The sequence below is a fragment of the Ranitomeya imitator genome, chromosome 5 (assembly GCF_032444005.1).
Source record: "Ranitomeya imitator isolate aRanImi1 chromosome 5, aRanImi1.pri, whole genome shotgun sequence".
Classification (NCBI taxonomy): Eukaryota; Metazoa; Chordata; class Amphibia; order Anura; family Dendrobatidae; genus Ranitomeya; species Ranitomeya imitator.
This window is the reverse complement of record NC_091286.1, coordinates 165,667,570-165,685,719: the sequence shown is the minus strand read 5'-3', so window position 1 is coordinate 165,685,719 and position 18,150 is coordinate 165,667,570. Positions and strand designations below refer to the sequence as shown.

At 44.9% G+C, this 18,150-nt stretch overlaps 1 protein-coding gene across 7 annotated transcripts in view; it reads right to left on the bottom strand.

Moving 5' to 3' along the window:
* Positions 1-17,351, bottom strand: part of FAM120B (family with sequence similarity 120 member B) — a 408,137-nt gene extending 390,786 nt beyond the window's left edge. For 5 of the 7 annotated variants that reach the window (XM_069769279.1, XM_069769283.1, XM_069769281.1 and 2 more), the window contains exons 1-2: positions 17,247-17,351; positions 4,037-5,076 (exon numbers count right to left, since the gene is read on the bottom strand). In XM_069769279.1, coding sequence (XP_069625380.1) covers positions 4,037-5,056 — 1,020 coding nt within the window. In that variant the 5' untranslated portion in view covers positions 5,057-5,076; positions 17,247-17,351. Of the gene's footprint in view, positions 1-4,036; positions 5,077-17,139 lie in introns of all 7 variants that reach the window. The other 2 variants (XM_069769282.1, XM_069769280.1) reach the window with 2 other exon arrangements.
* Between the last annotated feature and the right edge of the window lie 799 nt (positions 17,352-18,150).

Here is an 18,150-nt window from a genome sequence, read left to right as displayed (position 1 = left end):
TAAGCCTAGTCCGCAACGTGTGCACATAGCCTTAAGCAAGTTGAAGATGATATCATCTCTAAAAGGCCTAAAGTTACAGATGACACATTTCCTTTTTAGTTTAGGCAATATATATATATATGTGTATTTTCAACTTTTATATTTTAAAAATTACAAAAAGGAGAATGGGCCGATGCAAAGGTTTGGGCACCCTTCATGATTAGTACCTAGTAGCACTCCCTTTTGAAAGTATCACAGCTTGTAAATGCTTTTTGTAGCCAGCCAATAGAGACTTTCAATTCTTGTTTGAGGGACTTTCATCCATTCTTACTTGGAAAATTCTTCCAGTTCTTTGAGATTCCTGGGTCATCTTGCATGCACTGCTATTTTGAGGTCTACTCACAGAATTTCAATGTTGTTCAGATGAGGGGACTGGGAGAGCCATTGTAAAACCTTCAGCTTGCGCCTTTTGAGGTCTGTTGTGGATTTTGACGTGTATTTGGGATCATTATCCATTTGTAGAAGCGATCTTCTTTTCAACTTTAGCTTTTTACAAATAGTATTGTTTGCATCAAGAATTTGTTGAAATTTCATTGAATTAATTCCTCCCTCTACCTGTGAAAGGTTTTCCATGCCATTGGCTGCAACACAACCCCGAAGCATGGTTGATCCATTCCCATGCTGAATGGTTGGTGAAATGTTCTTTTTCTGAAATTCTGTGCCGTTTTTCTTCATAAATACCTTTAATCATTGTGGCCAAAGATTTCTATTTTAATCTCAATGGTTAACAGGAGTTGTTTCCAAAACGCATCAGGCCTGTTTAGATGTTCTTTTACATACTTCTGATGGTTACGAAATGGAGAGGTTTTCTTCTGATGACTCTTCCATGAATGACATTGTTATGCAGGTATCTCTGAACAGTAGAAAAATGTACCACAACTTCAGAGTCTTCTAAATCTTTCTGACGGGTATTTGGAGTCTAGGAGAGGTACTGATGAGCCTCTCTAGCAATCATATGAGAAGATCTCACTGAAATTTTGCTTGGTCTTCCAGACCTTATCTTTGACCTCCGCAGTTCTGGTTAACTGACTTTTCTGAATTACATTTCAAACTGAGGAACGGGCAACTTGAAAACGCTTTGAGATCTTCTTATAGCCTTCTCCTGCTTTCTGAGCCTCCACAATTTTCATTTTCAAAGTGTTAGGCAGCTGCTTAGAAGAACCCATGCCTGCTGTTTTTTGACAATAAGGTTAGAGGAGGCTGGGTTTTTATAAAGCTGGGAAATTAGCATCACCTGGCCTTTCCTAACAAAAATAGTGAACAAGCCATAACCCAAACAGGCTAATTAAGGTCTGACACCTTGGTCAAAGTTATCTGGGCACACAAATCTCCATGGGTGCCCAAACCTTTTAATCTGCTTACTTTCCTTGTTTTGTAATTTCTACAATGAAACAAAATAAATTACAAAGGAAATGTTTCATCTTTAACTTCAGGCCTTTTAAAAGATCATTTCATCTTCAACTTGCTAAACTGTTCACAATAACAGTAATTTTGACCAGAAGTGCCAAAACTCTTACATGCCAATGTAGATAGACACTCCAGCCATCAATCAAGCGGAGAGAGAAGGCTTGGGGAATGCTTAGTACAAAAACTAGGGTGCACTGCAGAGCTAGGATTCACCTCCAGAGCACTTGGGAAAGTAGCAGGCTTAAATAAAACTGACTTTCAAAAGTGATAGACCAACTAATCGCTAAGTAAAGACATATTTCTGCAGATATCTAGTTCTCCTACTTATTCCTGACAGCAGTCGTGCTGACAGATGCCTTTTAGCTGTTTCATGGTCTCTGCCATTATTGATCACTAGGTACAAAGCACTAATGCAAGAGCTTAAAGTCAGAAAACAAAAAAGTTTTTTTGTACATGAATAGAAAACATCCAAACATCCCAATAAGTTATGCGCCAGCAGCAAACTTCTAGGCAGGTTGGCCCCTGGGTAAAGGAATATGAAGGCCTGAGTGATGAGACCTATTTATAAGTTGCACAATCTATACACCTACTCTGTGTCCCAGGACCTACACGGTGGCACCACCTACTCCAGAATAATGGGAATTCCAGCTCAATGTGTGTTTATGTATTATGTGCAACCCGATTCACAAAAGGTTTTGTAGGAGCTGAAATATTGATTCATTTCTTTTCATGCTTTCATGTGGGATTTCATCTATCTTTAACTCCTGACACCTGTTAATCTTTCAAGCTGCCATACATGTAAAGACATGAAAGGCATTTCCAGCCCAGGAGAGCTTTACAACCTGTCAAACATGAGGAAGAAGTGGAAGTGAAGGTGCTCACAATACCTTTCCCCAGGACATACCATGCTATAGTTTAACCCACTCTACTGCAGCCACCATGTGCAGAACATCAGAAACAGAGCGGGAAGACGATCAAAATGAGTAGAGAGTACCAGGAAGAGGAATCATGCTAGCATCAAACTTCGGGGCAAGGGTCCCAGCTGGGGCCAATAACAGAACCGTCGTACAAGTCCTTAGTTATAGCCAGGACTTTATACTGTTACTTCTGGTGATTGTAATCTGAAAATCATCAGTGCGTGCTTAGCAGATGTACTTGGTGATCTGGTCCATTGTACATGATGTACCTGGAAATGTAGAATCACAGCTAAATGGGAAAGGGATTCTGGGAGCAATGTACGGAGAATCGACAGAAACAGGTCCTACCTAACACTATACCTGCGACCAGGACTGGAAATGGAGGTGTATTATAAATCTCATATTAACAGAAGATACATTTGTTCTTGGGAAATCCATTTCCTAAACAATCTCGTGCGCTATAAACAGCTTTATACGACCAGAAAGTTGCTCCCACATCACAAGTTGCCAAAAATCCAAACTTCCTAAATTTCTGACACCAGTGCCCCATACAACATGAAAACAACCTGTGCTCACCTCCAGTAGCAGCGCCATTCCTGAAATGTGTGTACTGATAATCTCAGTGGATCACGTGACTGAAGCAGCCAATCAGTGACCACTGACCAGCATCACCATGTACTTTTCCATATGATAGAATACTGAAAGGATGCAGCCGATCAGAATCAACTGTTTTTATTTCATATAGGACACTGAAGTGATTAAGCAGCGGTTGTCCAGTAGTAGAAAAGCCCTTTAAGGCACACGAACATCATAAAGGGGGAGGGGGTTTCTTGCTCAAAATCTCCCTTTGCGCTCCAAAGTAGAGAGACGCTGTAGACAGCATATACTACATAGATGGCCAGGCATGTCATATACCTTGGTTACACATCCTTTTAGCCGTTTTTTCAACTTTTTTCCTTTTCCTATTTTCCTCATTCCCCTCTCTCTGTTTTCACTCGCAGTAATCCGTGTTTACTGCACTTTATTGTAAATTATTGTCTTGCTACATTATCTACTACCCCTTTGATTATACATATATACGTACTCTATACTGACATGGTGATTATTGAGTATATATACGGCTTAGGTATGTACCTGCATATACGCTCGGCTTGCACTATAGCACTAGGCATTTCATTGTAAATTACTGACTTTGCTACTTATTTTCAATTTGATTGACCTTTTATTTACATCTATAATTTATTCCTTAACGGACGAGGCACTATGGTGTCGCTCCCCCTTTTTTAATTGTGTCTTATTGTATTTGTGTATTTATGGAAATAATATTGTATGAATAAAATTTGACATCTTTTACTCAGCTCAGTTGCCCATTTCTTTTTCGTTTTTTCTTGTAGTTATATATGGCAGAGCTTACTTGATATATGCCCCTGGTTTGGTCCATAGATGGCCAGGCATATACTACTAAGCTTGTGTGGTATGTATGGCGCTCTCCTGCAAAAGTAGCTGATTGCTATGGGTGTGTAAAGCCGGAGCCAGGCAATCAGCTAAGTGCTAGGCAGGCTTCCATATATAAAGGTGTTGTCCTGCTTATGACTGAGATCTATGGCTTTATTATACTGCATGGCATGTGCTAATATTAGTCCCAGAAAGTAATAGTACAAAGCATAAATTACCTGTACAACCTCTTGATCCTGACAACTGCTTGTTCTTGACTTGTCGGGGCAGCAGTGATAGGACTGGGGACTCCTAGAAAGCCAAGGCGAGCTTTGCTGTGGTAGAACATAGGACTGTATTCCTTTCTCCAATAAAGTCGGCTTAAATCCCGGAGGCAGCATCTTCTCCACTTCTTTAAGACCTTGTGGCACAAGTTGTATCTTAGAAATAAAAGTAGCCACAGCCCTAATGACATTAGCCCTTTTGTTGCGTTCATTGCTTTGTGAACGGTATGAACCTAGACATTTACTGTGGAATTGTGCCACCATGTTATCGGGAATGATGTCATTGCCCAGAAGACAGGCAAGGAGTGGTAGGTCTACCATGCGAAGGCCCAGTTCTCCACAGAAGCTTTCCCTGCAGTACATAAGAGTGACGAGCCTGTCCAAGCAAAGCTTATTAATGGAAAAATATGGGACTGTGTTAAAGATGAGATAGTCACTATCCTCCCCTAAAATTCCTAGACAGTTGTGTTTGAAAGCATAAGCCGCCACTTCATAATCACCTTCAACCTGTGAGCAGATGATTTCCTGGCCCAGAGCCTTCAAGGCAAAGCGTGTGAACGTAGATATTCCTGATGGGATAAAGAACATGCTGCGATCAGGCTGCTGCCTCCTGGACTTGAGGACGTGAAATATTTTGGATATTTCAATGCTGTCTCGCATTCGTCTCCTCACCCATTCTGTGCGTTTCTTTTGTTCGATAACTCCATCAAAAACAAACACTAAACGAATTCCGGCACTCTGAAAGGTGGCAATAAAGTGCTGTAAATTGGCAAGGTATTCCTTCCACTGTCCTCCGTGAATCCAGGCGTCTGGTGTGTACCAGCGACGTAGACAGCCCATGGCATCTACAACAATGGTGGGAACACTGTCTGGGTAGGAAGACTTGTAGCTTGTGGCCATAGTCCTCAGGCTGACCATGCTGCAAACATTGAGACACGAATTCTGTGCAAAGCTCTGCAGTCCTTTGATGCCCATTGCTGGTCAATCACTGAAAACTAGAAGCATTAAAAAAAACATTTTACCAAAAAACCAAGGAGAAAATTCTGACCCAATTACTCTTTTGTTCCAAGTAGAAACACAAGCATATAACCGAAACAAACTACTTGAAAATATAACCAATAACACAAAAATTATAAAACCAAATATTTTATTGAATAATATAAAGACACCAACAAACAAAACACAGAAAAACAGAGGAGGCACAAAAAATATATATAGTAATAGATATATAATACTTTTACACAAGGATCATTTGTAATAGTATATATGATGTATAATAAATATTATTATGTCCTTGTCTACTAATAATATATTTATATACGTATGAGCAACAGCAGGGAGCCACCACTAAACAAAAAAGGGGGGGGAGGGAGAATGTTTGTTTAGGGTTTTCAATGTATATGGTATAATACCAATAAAGTCCCTGTGTAATAATTTCTATCGTTCCAATATAAGATGCAAAGCGCCAATACCAAAGAAATTATATATAGTATAATACCAATGAAGTCCCTATATAACAATTTCTGTCATCCAAGTATAAAGTGCACCATGCAAAAGTGCTTGAAAAAAATGATCCCTATTAAAGGTACGGTGCCTATACAATTTCCATATCACAATCTCTGTGGGATCCAATAAGTATTAAGGTGCATAGTGCATGTGGTGGACCTTACCGGTGCTCATGTTAGCGCTCCTGTGCCTTAACCTCGCACTCCAACGCGCGTTTCGCAGCACGTTGCTTCTTCAGGGATCCCTGAAGAAGCAACGTGCTGCGAAACGCGCGTTGGAGTGCGAGGTTAAGGCACAGGAGCGCTAACATGAGCACCGGTAAGGTCCACCACATGCACTATGCACCTTAATACTTATTGGATCCCACAGAGATTGTGATATGGAAATTGTATAGGCACCGTACCTTTAATAGGGATCATTTTTTTCAAGCACTTTTGCATGGTGCACTTTATACTTGGATGACAGAAATTGTTATATAGGGACTTCATTGGTATTATACTATACTAGCTATTGAACCCGTTCTACGCCCGGGTGGCATTTATATTGGTATATGGTCTCCATCCTGGTATGTGCTGCTCCATCCTGCGCCCCCATCCTGTCATGTGCTGCTCCCATCCTGCGCCCCCGTTCTGTCATGTGCTGCTCCCATCCTGCGCCTCCATTCTGTCATTTGCTGCTCCCATCCTGCGCCCGTTCTGTCATTTGCTGCTCCCATCCTGCGCCCGTTCTGTCATGTGCTGCTGCCATCCTGCGCCCGTTCTGTCATGTGCTGCTGCAATCCTGCGCCCGTTCTGTCATGTGCTGCTGCCATCCTGCGCCCGTTCTGTCATGTGCTGCTGCCATCCTGCGCCCGTTCTGTCATGTGCTGCTGCCATCCTGCGCCCGTTCTGTCATGTGCTGCTGCCATCCTGCGCCCGTTCTGTCATGTGCTGCTGCCATCCTGCGCCCGTTCTGTCATGTGCTGCGGCCATCCTGCGCCCGTTCTGTCATGTGCTGCGGCCATCCTGCGCCCGTTCTGTCATGTGCTGCGGCCATCCTGCGCCCGTTCTGTCATGTGCTGCTGCCATCCTGCGCCTGTTCTGTCATGTGCTGCTCCCATCCTGCGCCACCATTCTATTATATGCCCCCCGCTCCAGTATGTATGCCCCCGAATGCTGCTGCTATATAAAAAAAAAAATAATACCATACTCACCTATCGTCCGGCTCCACTGCAGGTATGTCTTCAAGAAAATGGCGCCGGAAAGCGGGGACTGCGCAGGCGCCGATTCCGGCAGCAGGAATCGGCGCCTGCGCAGTCCGCGCTTTCTGGCGCCATTTTCTTGAAGACACACCTGCAGTGGAGCCGGAGTGTGTCTTCAAAAAAATGGCGCCGGAAAGCGCGGACTGCGCAGGCGCCGATTCCGGCAGCAGGAATCGGCGCCTGCGCAGTCCGCGCCCTCCGGAGCCGGGAGCAGAGGAGCCGGGAGACGGAGCCGCAAGCAGCGCTGGAACCAGGAAAGGTGAGTATACTTACCCTCCCTCCTGGCGGTCCCTGACTCTCCGGTGGAGATCGCGGTATGCGTTCAGTGCTTACGCATACCGCGATCTCCCGGGAGCGTCGCTCTGTGAGGCCCGACTGCGCCGGCGCTTGCGCAGTCTATAGAGGCTTCGGACAAAGTGACGCTCCCAGCGTTATATTATAGATATAATTTCTTTGGTATTGGCACTTTGCATCTTATATTGGAACGATAGAAATTATTACACAGGGACTTTATTGGTATTATACCATATACATTGAAAACCCTAAACAAACATTCCCCCTCCCCCCCCTTTTTTGTTTAGTGGTGGCTCCCTAATGTTGCTCATACTTATATAAATATATTATTAGTAGACAAGGACATAATAATATTTATTATACATCATATATACTACTACAAATGATCCTTGTGTAAAAGTATTATATATCTATTACTATATATATTTTTTGTGCCTCCTCTGTTTTTCTGTGTTTTGCTTGTTGGTGTCTTTATATTATTCAATAAAATATTTGGTTTTATAATTTTTGTGTTATTGGTTATATTTTCAAGTAGTTTGTTTCGGTTATATATTAAAAAAAGCATACTTAACATATGGAATATATTATGTGTAAAAAAGGTTGTCCAACTTAAGAAAGTAGTTAACGGGAATCTGTCGGCAGCATTTTACTACCCCATCTGAGAGAACCATAACCTAGGGGCATAGACACTGATTATAGCGAACTGTCACTTACTGGGCTTCTTACTGTCATTAATAATAATAATATTTATTTCAATAGCGCCAACATATTTCACAGCGCTTTACAGTTTAACAGTTTCAAACACAACAGTCATAAGTAACAACGTTAACAATACAATAAAGCAAAATAAGATGGCTCTGCTCATGAAAACTTACAATCTACAATGAGGTGGGGGAGATACAAAGTACAGGTGTGTATTTACAATGATGGTCCAGCCATTTTCAGGGGGTGGGGGATAGATGGAAGTAGTGAATGGGCTACACACACACACAAAAACATAAAATGACTTTGATTAGTCACGTGACCGCAACGTCATCCCAGGTCCTTCGCACACAACATCCCTGGAAACGGAAGCCACCGCGTGCACCGCTGAGAGGCGGGAGGACTCCGGGGTCCATCAGAAGGTGAGTATATCACTATTTTTTAAATTATTATTTTTTTTTTTAACAGTGATATGGTGCCCAGTCTCCTCTCTTCCACCCTGGTTACCATCAGCACATGTTCTGCTTACTTCCCGCATGGTGGGCATAGCCACATGCGAGAAGTAAGCGGATCAATGCATTCCTATGTGTGCGGAATCCCTGCGATTCTGCAAATTAATGAATAGATTTTTTCCGGAATGCGTTTCCGCTCAGGAAAAAAACACAGCATGTGCATACAAAATGGGGATTGCATTCTTTTAATAGGATGCTTAATGTGAGCGCTTTTTTCGCGGTTTTATCGCGTTTTTATAGCTAAAAAAATGAGAAAAATCCGGAACGTGTGCACACAACAGCCTTAGGGAGGTTAGTAGATGGCGGAAGCAGAAGAAGTTCAGTTTTGGAGAGGTTGAGTTTCAGATAGAGAGCGGACATGATGTTGGAGACTGCGGACAGACAGTCACTGGCGTTCTGTAGTACTGCGTGGGTAAGGTCAGGGGATGACGTGTATAGTTGTGTGTCATCAGCATAAAGATGGTACTGAAAGCCAAATCTGCTGATGGTCTGTCCAACTGGGGCTGTGTAGAGGGAGAAGAGAAGGGGGCCAAGGACTGAGCCCTGAGGTACCCCAACAGTGAGAGGAAGAGGAGATGAAGCGGAGCCAGAGAACAGAACACTGAAGGAGCGGTCAGAAAGATAGGAGGAGAACAAGGAGAGAGCAGTGTCCTTAATGCCTAGTGACTGGAGCCTAGAGAGTAGGAGAGGGTGGTCAACAGCGTTGAAAGCTGCAGAAAGGTCGAGAAGAATGAGCAGAGCGGTCACTCTTACATTTTGCTGTCAGAAGGTCGTTGGTCACCTTGATGTGTGCAGTTTCTGCCGAATGTAGGGAGCGGAAACCGGACTGTGAAGGGTCTAAGAGTGAATGAGTGGAGAGGTAACAAGTAAGGCGGGAGTAGACCAGGCGCTCCAAGAGTTTAGAGATGAAGGGGAGATTGGAGACTGGTCTGTAGTTGTTTGTGCAGGATGGGTCGAGGGTGGGTTTCTTTAGCAATGGAGTAATGATAGAGTGTTTGAAGGAGGAGGAGAAAATGCCAGAGGAGAGGGAGAGTAAAGATTGTAGTTAGGTGAGTTGTGAGGACTGGAGAGAGACTGGCGGAGATGAAAGGGAATGGGGTTGGTAGTGCATGTAGTCGAACAAGAGAGGAGCTTGGAGACTTCTTCTGTGATGGGATCGAATGTGGAGAGTGAGCCATGGGAGATGCAAGGAGGGATGGAAGTCACTGCTCCTGGGGGCTGGGAGGGGATTTCCTGAGGGATATTATCTATTTTCTCTATAAAGTGGGAAGCCAGGTCATCAGCACAAATGTATGTGATAGGGGCTTGTGCTTTTGGCCTGAGGAGGGAGTGAAAGGTGTCAAAAAGTTTCTTGGGGTTGTTGGATAGTGAGATCAGAGTGGTGAAGTAGGTCTGTTTGGCAAGGTGAAGGGCAGAATTATAAGTTCTTAACATAAATTTGAAGTATATGAAGTCTTCTGGTGTGCGAGTTTTCCTCCATAAACGTTCAGCACACCTAGAGCATCGCTGGAGAAATCAGGTTTGCGATGTGAGCCAGGGATGTTTTACTCTGTGCTTGGAGGTTCTGAGGGTGAGGGGAGCTACTTGGTCAAGGGTGCTTCTAACAGTGTCATTGAAGTGATGTACAGCCAGATCAGGACAGGAAAAAGAGGAGATTGGGGACAACGATGAGTGTAGGGAGTCTGAAAGTGTATGAGGGTTAATGGCATGTAGATTTCTGAATGTGTGGTTAGGTAGGAGTGTGCTGGGGTGGGCGAGGATTTGTGAGTGTGAAGGAGAGAATGTTGTGGTCAGAGAGGGGAAGCGGTGAGTTAACTAGGTAGGAGACTGAACAGAGCCGGACAAAGACCAGGTCAACGGTGTTGCCGTCTTTGTGTGTCTCAGAGGTTGAGAGCTGTGAGAGGCCTAGAGAAGTGGTTAGTAATAGAAGTTAGGATGCAGATGTGGAAGTGGGGCTGTTAATGGGGATGTTGAAGTCTTCCAGGATAAGGGTTAGTAGTTCTGAGGACATGAAGTGCGGCAGCTAGGCTGAGAAGTGGTCCAGGAAGTGGGCGAGTGAGCCTGGGGGCCGGTATATGACCGCTACTCTGAGGGAGAGGGGACGAAAGAGCCTGATGATGTGGACCTCAAAAGAAGGGATCGGGAGTGATGGAGCTGGGGGGATGACCTGGAAAGCGCATTGTGGGGACATGAGTATGCCGAATCCGCCACCACGTCTGTTTTTGGGTCTTGGAGAATGTGAGAGTTGTAAGCCACCATGGGAAATGGTAACAGGGAAGACAGTGTCAGAATCCTGAATCCAGGTTTCCGTGAGGGCCAACAGATTAAGAGAGTTTTTCAGAAAGAAATTGTGTAGGAAAGGAAACTTGTTATATAGAGACCGTGGATTCCAAAGGGCACAATTAAAAGATGTAGATGAAGGAGTGCAACTAATATTAATAAGTTTAGTAAGGTTTCGAAGTGAGGTAAGGTAGGGGTTGAGGTTGGGGGATGGTGGACCTGGATTGGAGATGTCCCCTGAAACCAGTAGGAGTAGGAAGATAAAGAGCAAGTAGGTATTGGAACTGTACAAAGTTTTTTTCTGCAGTGTGTTTGGTCAAGATGGGCTGATGTTTTCAGGAAGGTGAGAAGTGCATGGGAGAGGGAAGGAGAGATGAGCTGGTGTATAAGAGTCGTGATGGAGGGGGGCCGGGCTGTGAATGTGGATGGCCAGGGAACATAGGATAGGAATAAAGCACATGGATAGAAGGGAGAGCAGAGTGTGCCTTACCTGACTCCTGCCCTGACTAACTGCCATGGAATAACTGCTTTATCTCAATGCTTATCTTCGGGATGCTTTGCTTCGGGGATGTTTGAGTGCACCCCACATGCGTGCACCCCTAAGGAGATGTCTAAAGTTATAGTCCAGAATGCTGGGTCAGAAGAGATGGATTGTGAGAACTGATTAGCGATAATTTGGCAGCTGGGGCTAGCACACCAGGGGGTGGTTAGATGATCAAAGACATTGGGCCTGGCTACTTCTATTTGCTATGGCACCTTCCACCAGATAACATCTACACTGATCCCAGTCATGGATATGCAACAATATTAAGCACAAACTGAATTATACCAATGAATTAGCAGTCACATTAAAATATGTTTCTAGATGGTAAAGTGGCAGATGACAGACAGCAGACAGCAAGCAGAGCGAATTTGTACCATTAGAATATATTGCAGGAGATGGGACAGGAATCAGAGGTGGGAAGTTGTACCATTAGAATATATTGCAGGAGATGGGACAGCAATTAAGAGGTGGGAAGTTGTACCATTAGAATATGGATAGATTTTGATATAATCACTGTTTTAGGCCTCCTTCACACATCCTAGTGATTCCTGTTTAGTAAAACGGTACCTTTGAGATCCGTGATCGGTATGTGACATGTTTTTGCTGTCCGTGTGTTACATCCCTGTGACATGTACCGGCACCTGGAAAAAGCGGTACAGTTCACGCTGTTCCCAAGTGCCGGCCAGCTGCTGAAGACAGCTCTCTTCATTTTCACTTTGTCTCCCTGTGATCAGTGCGACCAGGCGACAATGATGGGAGTTGCATTCAGCACCCCCTGTGCACATCATGTGTAAAATAATTAAATTAAAAAAACAGAGTTGGCTCCAGCACAATTTTCATAATCAGCAGAGGGAAAGTCCACAGCTGGGGGCTGATGTTAATAGTCTGGGACAAGGGACAATACCCCATAAGGTTTGCAGGCTATTAATAACAGCTCACAGATTTGCTTAGCCTTTCCTGGTGAACGTACGGGGGACCACAGAAAAAAAAATGACAGTAGGTCTCTCTATAAATTCAAACCAGCAAAGGCTAAACACACAGCTGTGGGTTGATATTAATACAGGCTGGTCCCAGATAGTGCCCCTTCAGGCTACCAACATCAGCCCTCGGCCGCTCCAGAAATAGTGCATCCATAAGATGCACCAAACCTGGCGCTTAGCCTCGCTCTTCCCTTGTGGTGGTGGCAAGTGGGGTACTAGGGTTAGGGTTGATGTCACTTTTGTATTGTCAGATAACATCCAGCCCGGGCATTAGTAGTGGAGAGCCGTCTCTAAGACGTCCCCATTACTATTCCCATAGTATGCATTGAAAATAAACACACAGCAAGAATAAAATCCTTTATTTGAAATAAACAAAACACTGTTTTACACCCCTTAATGACCGCCAATACGTCTTTTAACTGACCTGAGATATAAGAGAATAGCCCCCCCATACAGGGGACAATCCAGCAGCTGTCGGCTGTACACTATAGCTGACAACTTGCTGCATCAGCCACGATCAGTGTTTGCTCCATCCAAATCTGTTTAACCCCTTAGATGCTGCTGTCAAGAGTGACTACATCATTATAAATGGTTAACAGAGTGTGGGGGCTTCCTCATTATCCCAATTGGCACCCTGAGATCATGATTGTGTGGTCCTAATGTTTGCCATGGCAATTCATGACCAAATAGCGGCTTTAGAGTCTGCCGGCTGTAGTAATCTGTTCAGAAGTTAGCGGCATTTAGGTGGTAAAAATACACATTGTCATTTCTGTCATGTCACTTTGCATTAATTCCTGAAAAGCACCTGAAGGGTTAATAAACTACCTGACAGCAGTTTTCAATATGTCAGGGGGTGCTGTTTTGAACAGGCTTTAACTTTTGAGGGTTTCCCAATATATGGGACCCCTAAAGTCACTTCAAACATGGATAACTCCCTAAAAAAATAAATTTTGTAAATTTCTTTGAAAAAAATCAAAAATTGCTGCTACATTTTTAAACCTCCTAGAATGCTAAGAAAATAAAATAACATTTTGCAAATGGTGCTGATGTAAAGCCGACATGTGGGAAATGTTATTTATTAATGTTTTGCTGTGGTATGACTATCTGGATTAACCCTGCTGTTCTGTTCGGTCTGGGGAGACCTATTTTGAACTTTGGTATTTTTTGGGGTGTTCAAGATGCGGTTCTGAAACTTGTGGTTGATTGACTTAAATGAGGATGGGTCGGTCGGCCACGGGTTTCAGAGCCGCATCTTGAATATTTTAAAGAATATTGAAGTTCAAAGTCGGTCATTTTTGACCAACAGAACAGCAGGGTTAAAGGGATAATCATTCAAAGTTTGAAAATTGCAAATTTTTTTAAAATTTTTCTCAAATTTCTGATATTTTTATAAATAAACACAAAACATATCGACCTAAATTTATTATTATCATAAAGTATAATGTGTCACGAAAAAAAAAACTCAAAATCACTGGGATTTGTTGAAGCTTTGCAGAGTTATTACTACATAAAGTGATACTGGTCAGATTTCAAAAATTTGGCTCCGTCACTAAGGGGTTAAAAATAAAACTATACTTATCTTACGCCTATTCCATTGAAGCCCTTTTCCCCTGTAAAATAACAGAAAATAATAAAAAACAAATTCACTCACCTTACGTCTAATCCACCAGTGCCCATGTCCCCTGTAAAAAAATAAAAATAAAATAATCATATCTCTCACCTGTCCGAAGTGAAAATTAGCAACTGTTCCACGCCATAATCCATCTCAGTGATGTTTTCAACATGAATGGTGCCAAGATGCAATCGTCCAGGCTCAAAACCAGGACACAATGAGCTGCGGGGATCGCAGTTCACTATGAGCCAGCCCGATGGTCGCATCATGGCACCGTTCATGTTGAAAACCAGATATCGCAGAGATGGATTTCGGCATGAGACAGTATGGCTTATCTTCACTTCGGACAGGTGAGGGATATGTGTGTTTATTATTTTTGTTTTTTACAGGGGACACGGGCATTGGTGGATTAGGTGTAAGGTGAGTATTATTGTTGTTTATTATTTTCTGCATTTTACAGGTGACAAGAGCTTCAATGGCATAAGCGTAAGATGAGTAGAACTGTGCTTTTTTATGAAAAAAACGTGTAAAACATGGTGTTTTGTTTTATTTCAAATAAATGATTTTATTCTTCCCAGGCTTTTAATATCAACCCACAGCTGTCTGTTTAGCCTTTGCTGGTTAGAATTTATAGTGGGACCCTATGTCATTTTTTCTCTTGGGTCCCTGTAAATTCACCAGGAAAGGCTAAGCAAGCAGGTATGAGCTGTTACTAATAGCTTGGGAACCTTATAGTGTATTGTCCCTTGTCCCAGATTACTAATATCAGCCCCCAGCTGTGGGCTTTCCCTTGGGTTATGAAAAATGAGCGGGAGCCCACGCCGTTTTTTTTTTTTTCCATTTTTTACGCAGGAGGCTCACAGCTGCTGCTGAATACAACTCCCATCATTGCTGCCTGGTCGCAATGATCTCGGCGTGACCAGGAGACAATGATGAGATCTGCCTTTAGCAGCCGGCACCTGGGAATAGAGCAAACTGTACAGCTTCTTCTCAGGCGCCGGTACGTGTCACGCTAATGACAACTCCCATCATAGTCTCCTGGCGCGAATGATGAGGGCTGCCTTCAGCCGACAGCACCTGGGATCAGCGTAGTGTACCGCTTGTACCCAGGTACCTGTACGGGTCATGCCGATAGCACACGGATTTCTTCCGTGTCATTAGTGTGCGCGTGTGTGGCATGCATTACGTCTGTGCTGCGCAAAAAAAACGGCCTTATCTGCTGCGAATCTACCAGTTCTCTAAATGTTGTGCTCTGTATTGCCCCGTCCACACCTCTGATTAGCAGCTTTCTGCCCATGCACAGTGCACACAGAAAGTTGCCAATCAGTGGTGGTGGGAACGTTATAAACAGCTCATGAATATGGGGGACCACATGATAGCAGGAATACTAGTCCTCTAGGGATAATCTCCTGATGATAAAACAATGATTCAATCAAAACTACAGCAAGCGTCGCAGTAAGTGACACATCGGTGGAATCAGGGTCTCTGCCTCTACATTACGCTACTCTCATATTAGGTGGCAAAAACCTGCTGACAGAACCCCTTTAAATCAGCTTGTGCGACCAACTTATGCAACTTTCTAACTTTTTCTGTATAATCAGAGCTTGTCTGAAGGGGGCTGGCTGTCTGCTCATATCAGTAGCAAAGCCAGTCTCCCTTTCCATCTCTGCCAATGCATGGAGTGGATTTCACTAACAAAATGATCAGTCAGTGAACCCTCTCTCACTGCTCTGGTCATATTTGATCACAGATAGAAAGCAAAAAAGAACCTTCCGAGACCAGAATGTGTTGCTGAATTTCTGTACAGTAAATCTTCATCTCCGGCTGCAGGTTGTTATAAAAACAACCCATGCTTTACTAACCGTCCTTGGGTCCGGCGCCGAGTCTCTGCTGCTGCTCCAGGTGTTCAGTATTGCCATCAGAGCTGACGGTAATTCAACAGCCAATCAGTGAGGTAGCAGGGCGCTCAGCGGCTGAGCTCACAGATTGGCTGCCACGCTAACAATGTGACGGCACTGCTGCAGTTAATACCAGACACTGGGAGCAGCGGAGGAGACTCAGAACTGGACCCAGTAAGGGTGAGTAGAGATTTTATTTTATTTTTTTAATAGCAAACTGCAACCAGAAACAAAGATTTTCTGCAAATGGAAATTTACAATGTTCATAATGATATTTTCGATGGAAATGCCTTTAAGTTACCATGAAATAAAGGCCGGTAGGGAGATGCGGAGAGCCCGCCTGTCTGTGCACTCACTGGACGCACACAGGGTGGGAAACCGTGGAGCAGAGTGGACTGGAAAGCTGCATTACTAATGACCCCGCTGTGGTTACAGAAGACGGTCCGTCACCATTCTGGACAACTAGGTGAACACGGTCAGTAATCGCTGCGGGTTGGACGCTATGTACAGCCACAGCCTCCAGATGTTACAGCATAGTGGACGGGATCTCAAGAAATGCCATGTCTACTGTGTGTGCACAGACGCCCGCGGCTCACCCGCCAAGACTGACATAAGGTGCGTCTCTCCAGACTGCAGCATGTCTATTTATCTTGTGAGTCTCCGCAAGAGAAATGTCACCTGTGCAATGTATTGGGCCGGGTGATTCCGCACGGTTCAGTGATCACAGAGGAGTCACCTGTAGTGATGAGCGAAGAATATACTCGTTACTCGAGATTTCCCAAGCACGCTCGGGTGTCCTCCAAGTATTTTTTTAGTGTTTTTTCTTGCCGCAGCTGAATGATTTACATCTATTAGCCAGCATAAGTACATGCGGGGGTTGCCTGGTTGCTAGAGAATCCCCACATGTACTTATGCTGGCTATCAGATGTAAATCATTCAGCTGCGGCAAGAAAAACTAAATCTCCGAGCACTAAAAAATATTCGGACTCGGAGGACACCCGAGCGTGATCGGGAAATCTGGAGTAACGAGTATATTCGCTCATCACTAGTCACCTGCGTTCAATAGCCGGCAGCGCTGGCGATTACCGCCCTTGTGCGCAGACCCTCACAGCACTCCTGGGAAGACCTTCTCTCATCGTGCCGAGGGGCAAATGACCGCGCAAGCGGAGACTGCGGCTGCACCTAGTAGGGGCCTCCGCACAGTAAGGAGACTACCGGCACCGCACTACTGGCCGGTAATGAAGGGCTGTGGACACAAAACATCAACTCCGTGATACTGAGCCGACTGATTGGCAGCAGTGGTCAGGTGACTGCTACAGGCTGTCATCTAGTGACAGTCCATTTGAGGCACTAGACCGCTGCAGCCAATCACTGGCCTCAGCAGCCAGGTGATGACCCCAAAGAAGCCTGCGATGGAGATAAGGGCAGAGAACATTATACTAGCCAGACACGTGATGGAGGCTCAGGGAAGAGCTGCTCCTCATACACACCGGCCTGCAGCCCGCGGATACCGGGAACTCCTGCGTTATCTCATACATAAGGGTGCCCGCGGGACAGGCACACGGCGGCCGCCACACCGGCGCCCGTCATAGCTTACATTGCTGCTGCCGAAAGGTTCTCGTCTTCAAGGAACGTCTGACGTCAGACAATCACGTGACGGCGAACGTAGCGTACGGCGGCAGTGGCGTCCTGTCCTCTGCTGCGGGGGTCAGTGGGGAGCGCTGTAAGCCGCAGGTGCCATGAGGATGGGGCAGGGGGTGACTGTCTCCTCAGGAGGTTGGCGCTGCGTCTCCTGCCGTGGGGCTGCCCAGCGGGCAGGTTTATACTGGAGTGCCAGTATTGTGGCGTTGGAGAGCACGTTCTCCAGGCTGGGCACGTTACCCTCCTTGTCTAGACCACTTTTGCTTTGAAAAGGGAGTAAAATGATTGCCAGCCACTTGTTATAAATGATCCTCCTCCTTACTGATCCCCCAGCCTTCCCCCATGATCCCCCTCAGCCTTCCTCCATGATCCCCCTCAGCCTTCCTCCATGATCCCCCTCAGCCTTCCTCCATGATCCCCCTCAGCCTTCCTCCATGATCCCCCCCCCTCAGCCTTCCTCCATGATCCCCCCTCAGCCTTCCTCCATGATCCCCCCCCCCCCCCCCCAGCCTTCCCCCATGTCGCTCTGGGGGTCCCCGCTCGGTCTCCTATGGGCGGTGATCGGTAGCGATGTGTTTTGTATTATTTCACCTGGTTATCATTTTTAGAGCACATCGCGACACTTTGTAGATTAAAACTGGGCGGACAAACCCTTTTAAGGCCGGTTTCACACGTCAGTGGCTCCGGTACGTGAGGTGACAGTTTCCTCACGTGTCGGAGCCACTGACACACGTAGACACAGTGAAATCAATTCATCTGTGCAGATGTCATTGATTTTTTTTTGCGGACCGTGTCTCCGTGTGCCAATGTCAGTATTCGTGGGAGTGCACGGATTACACAGACCCATTAAAGTCAATGGG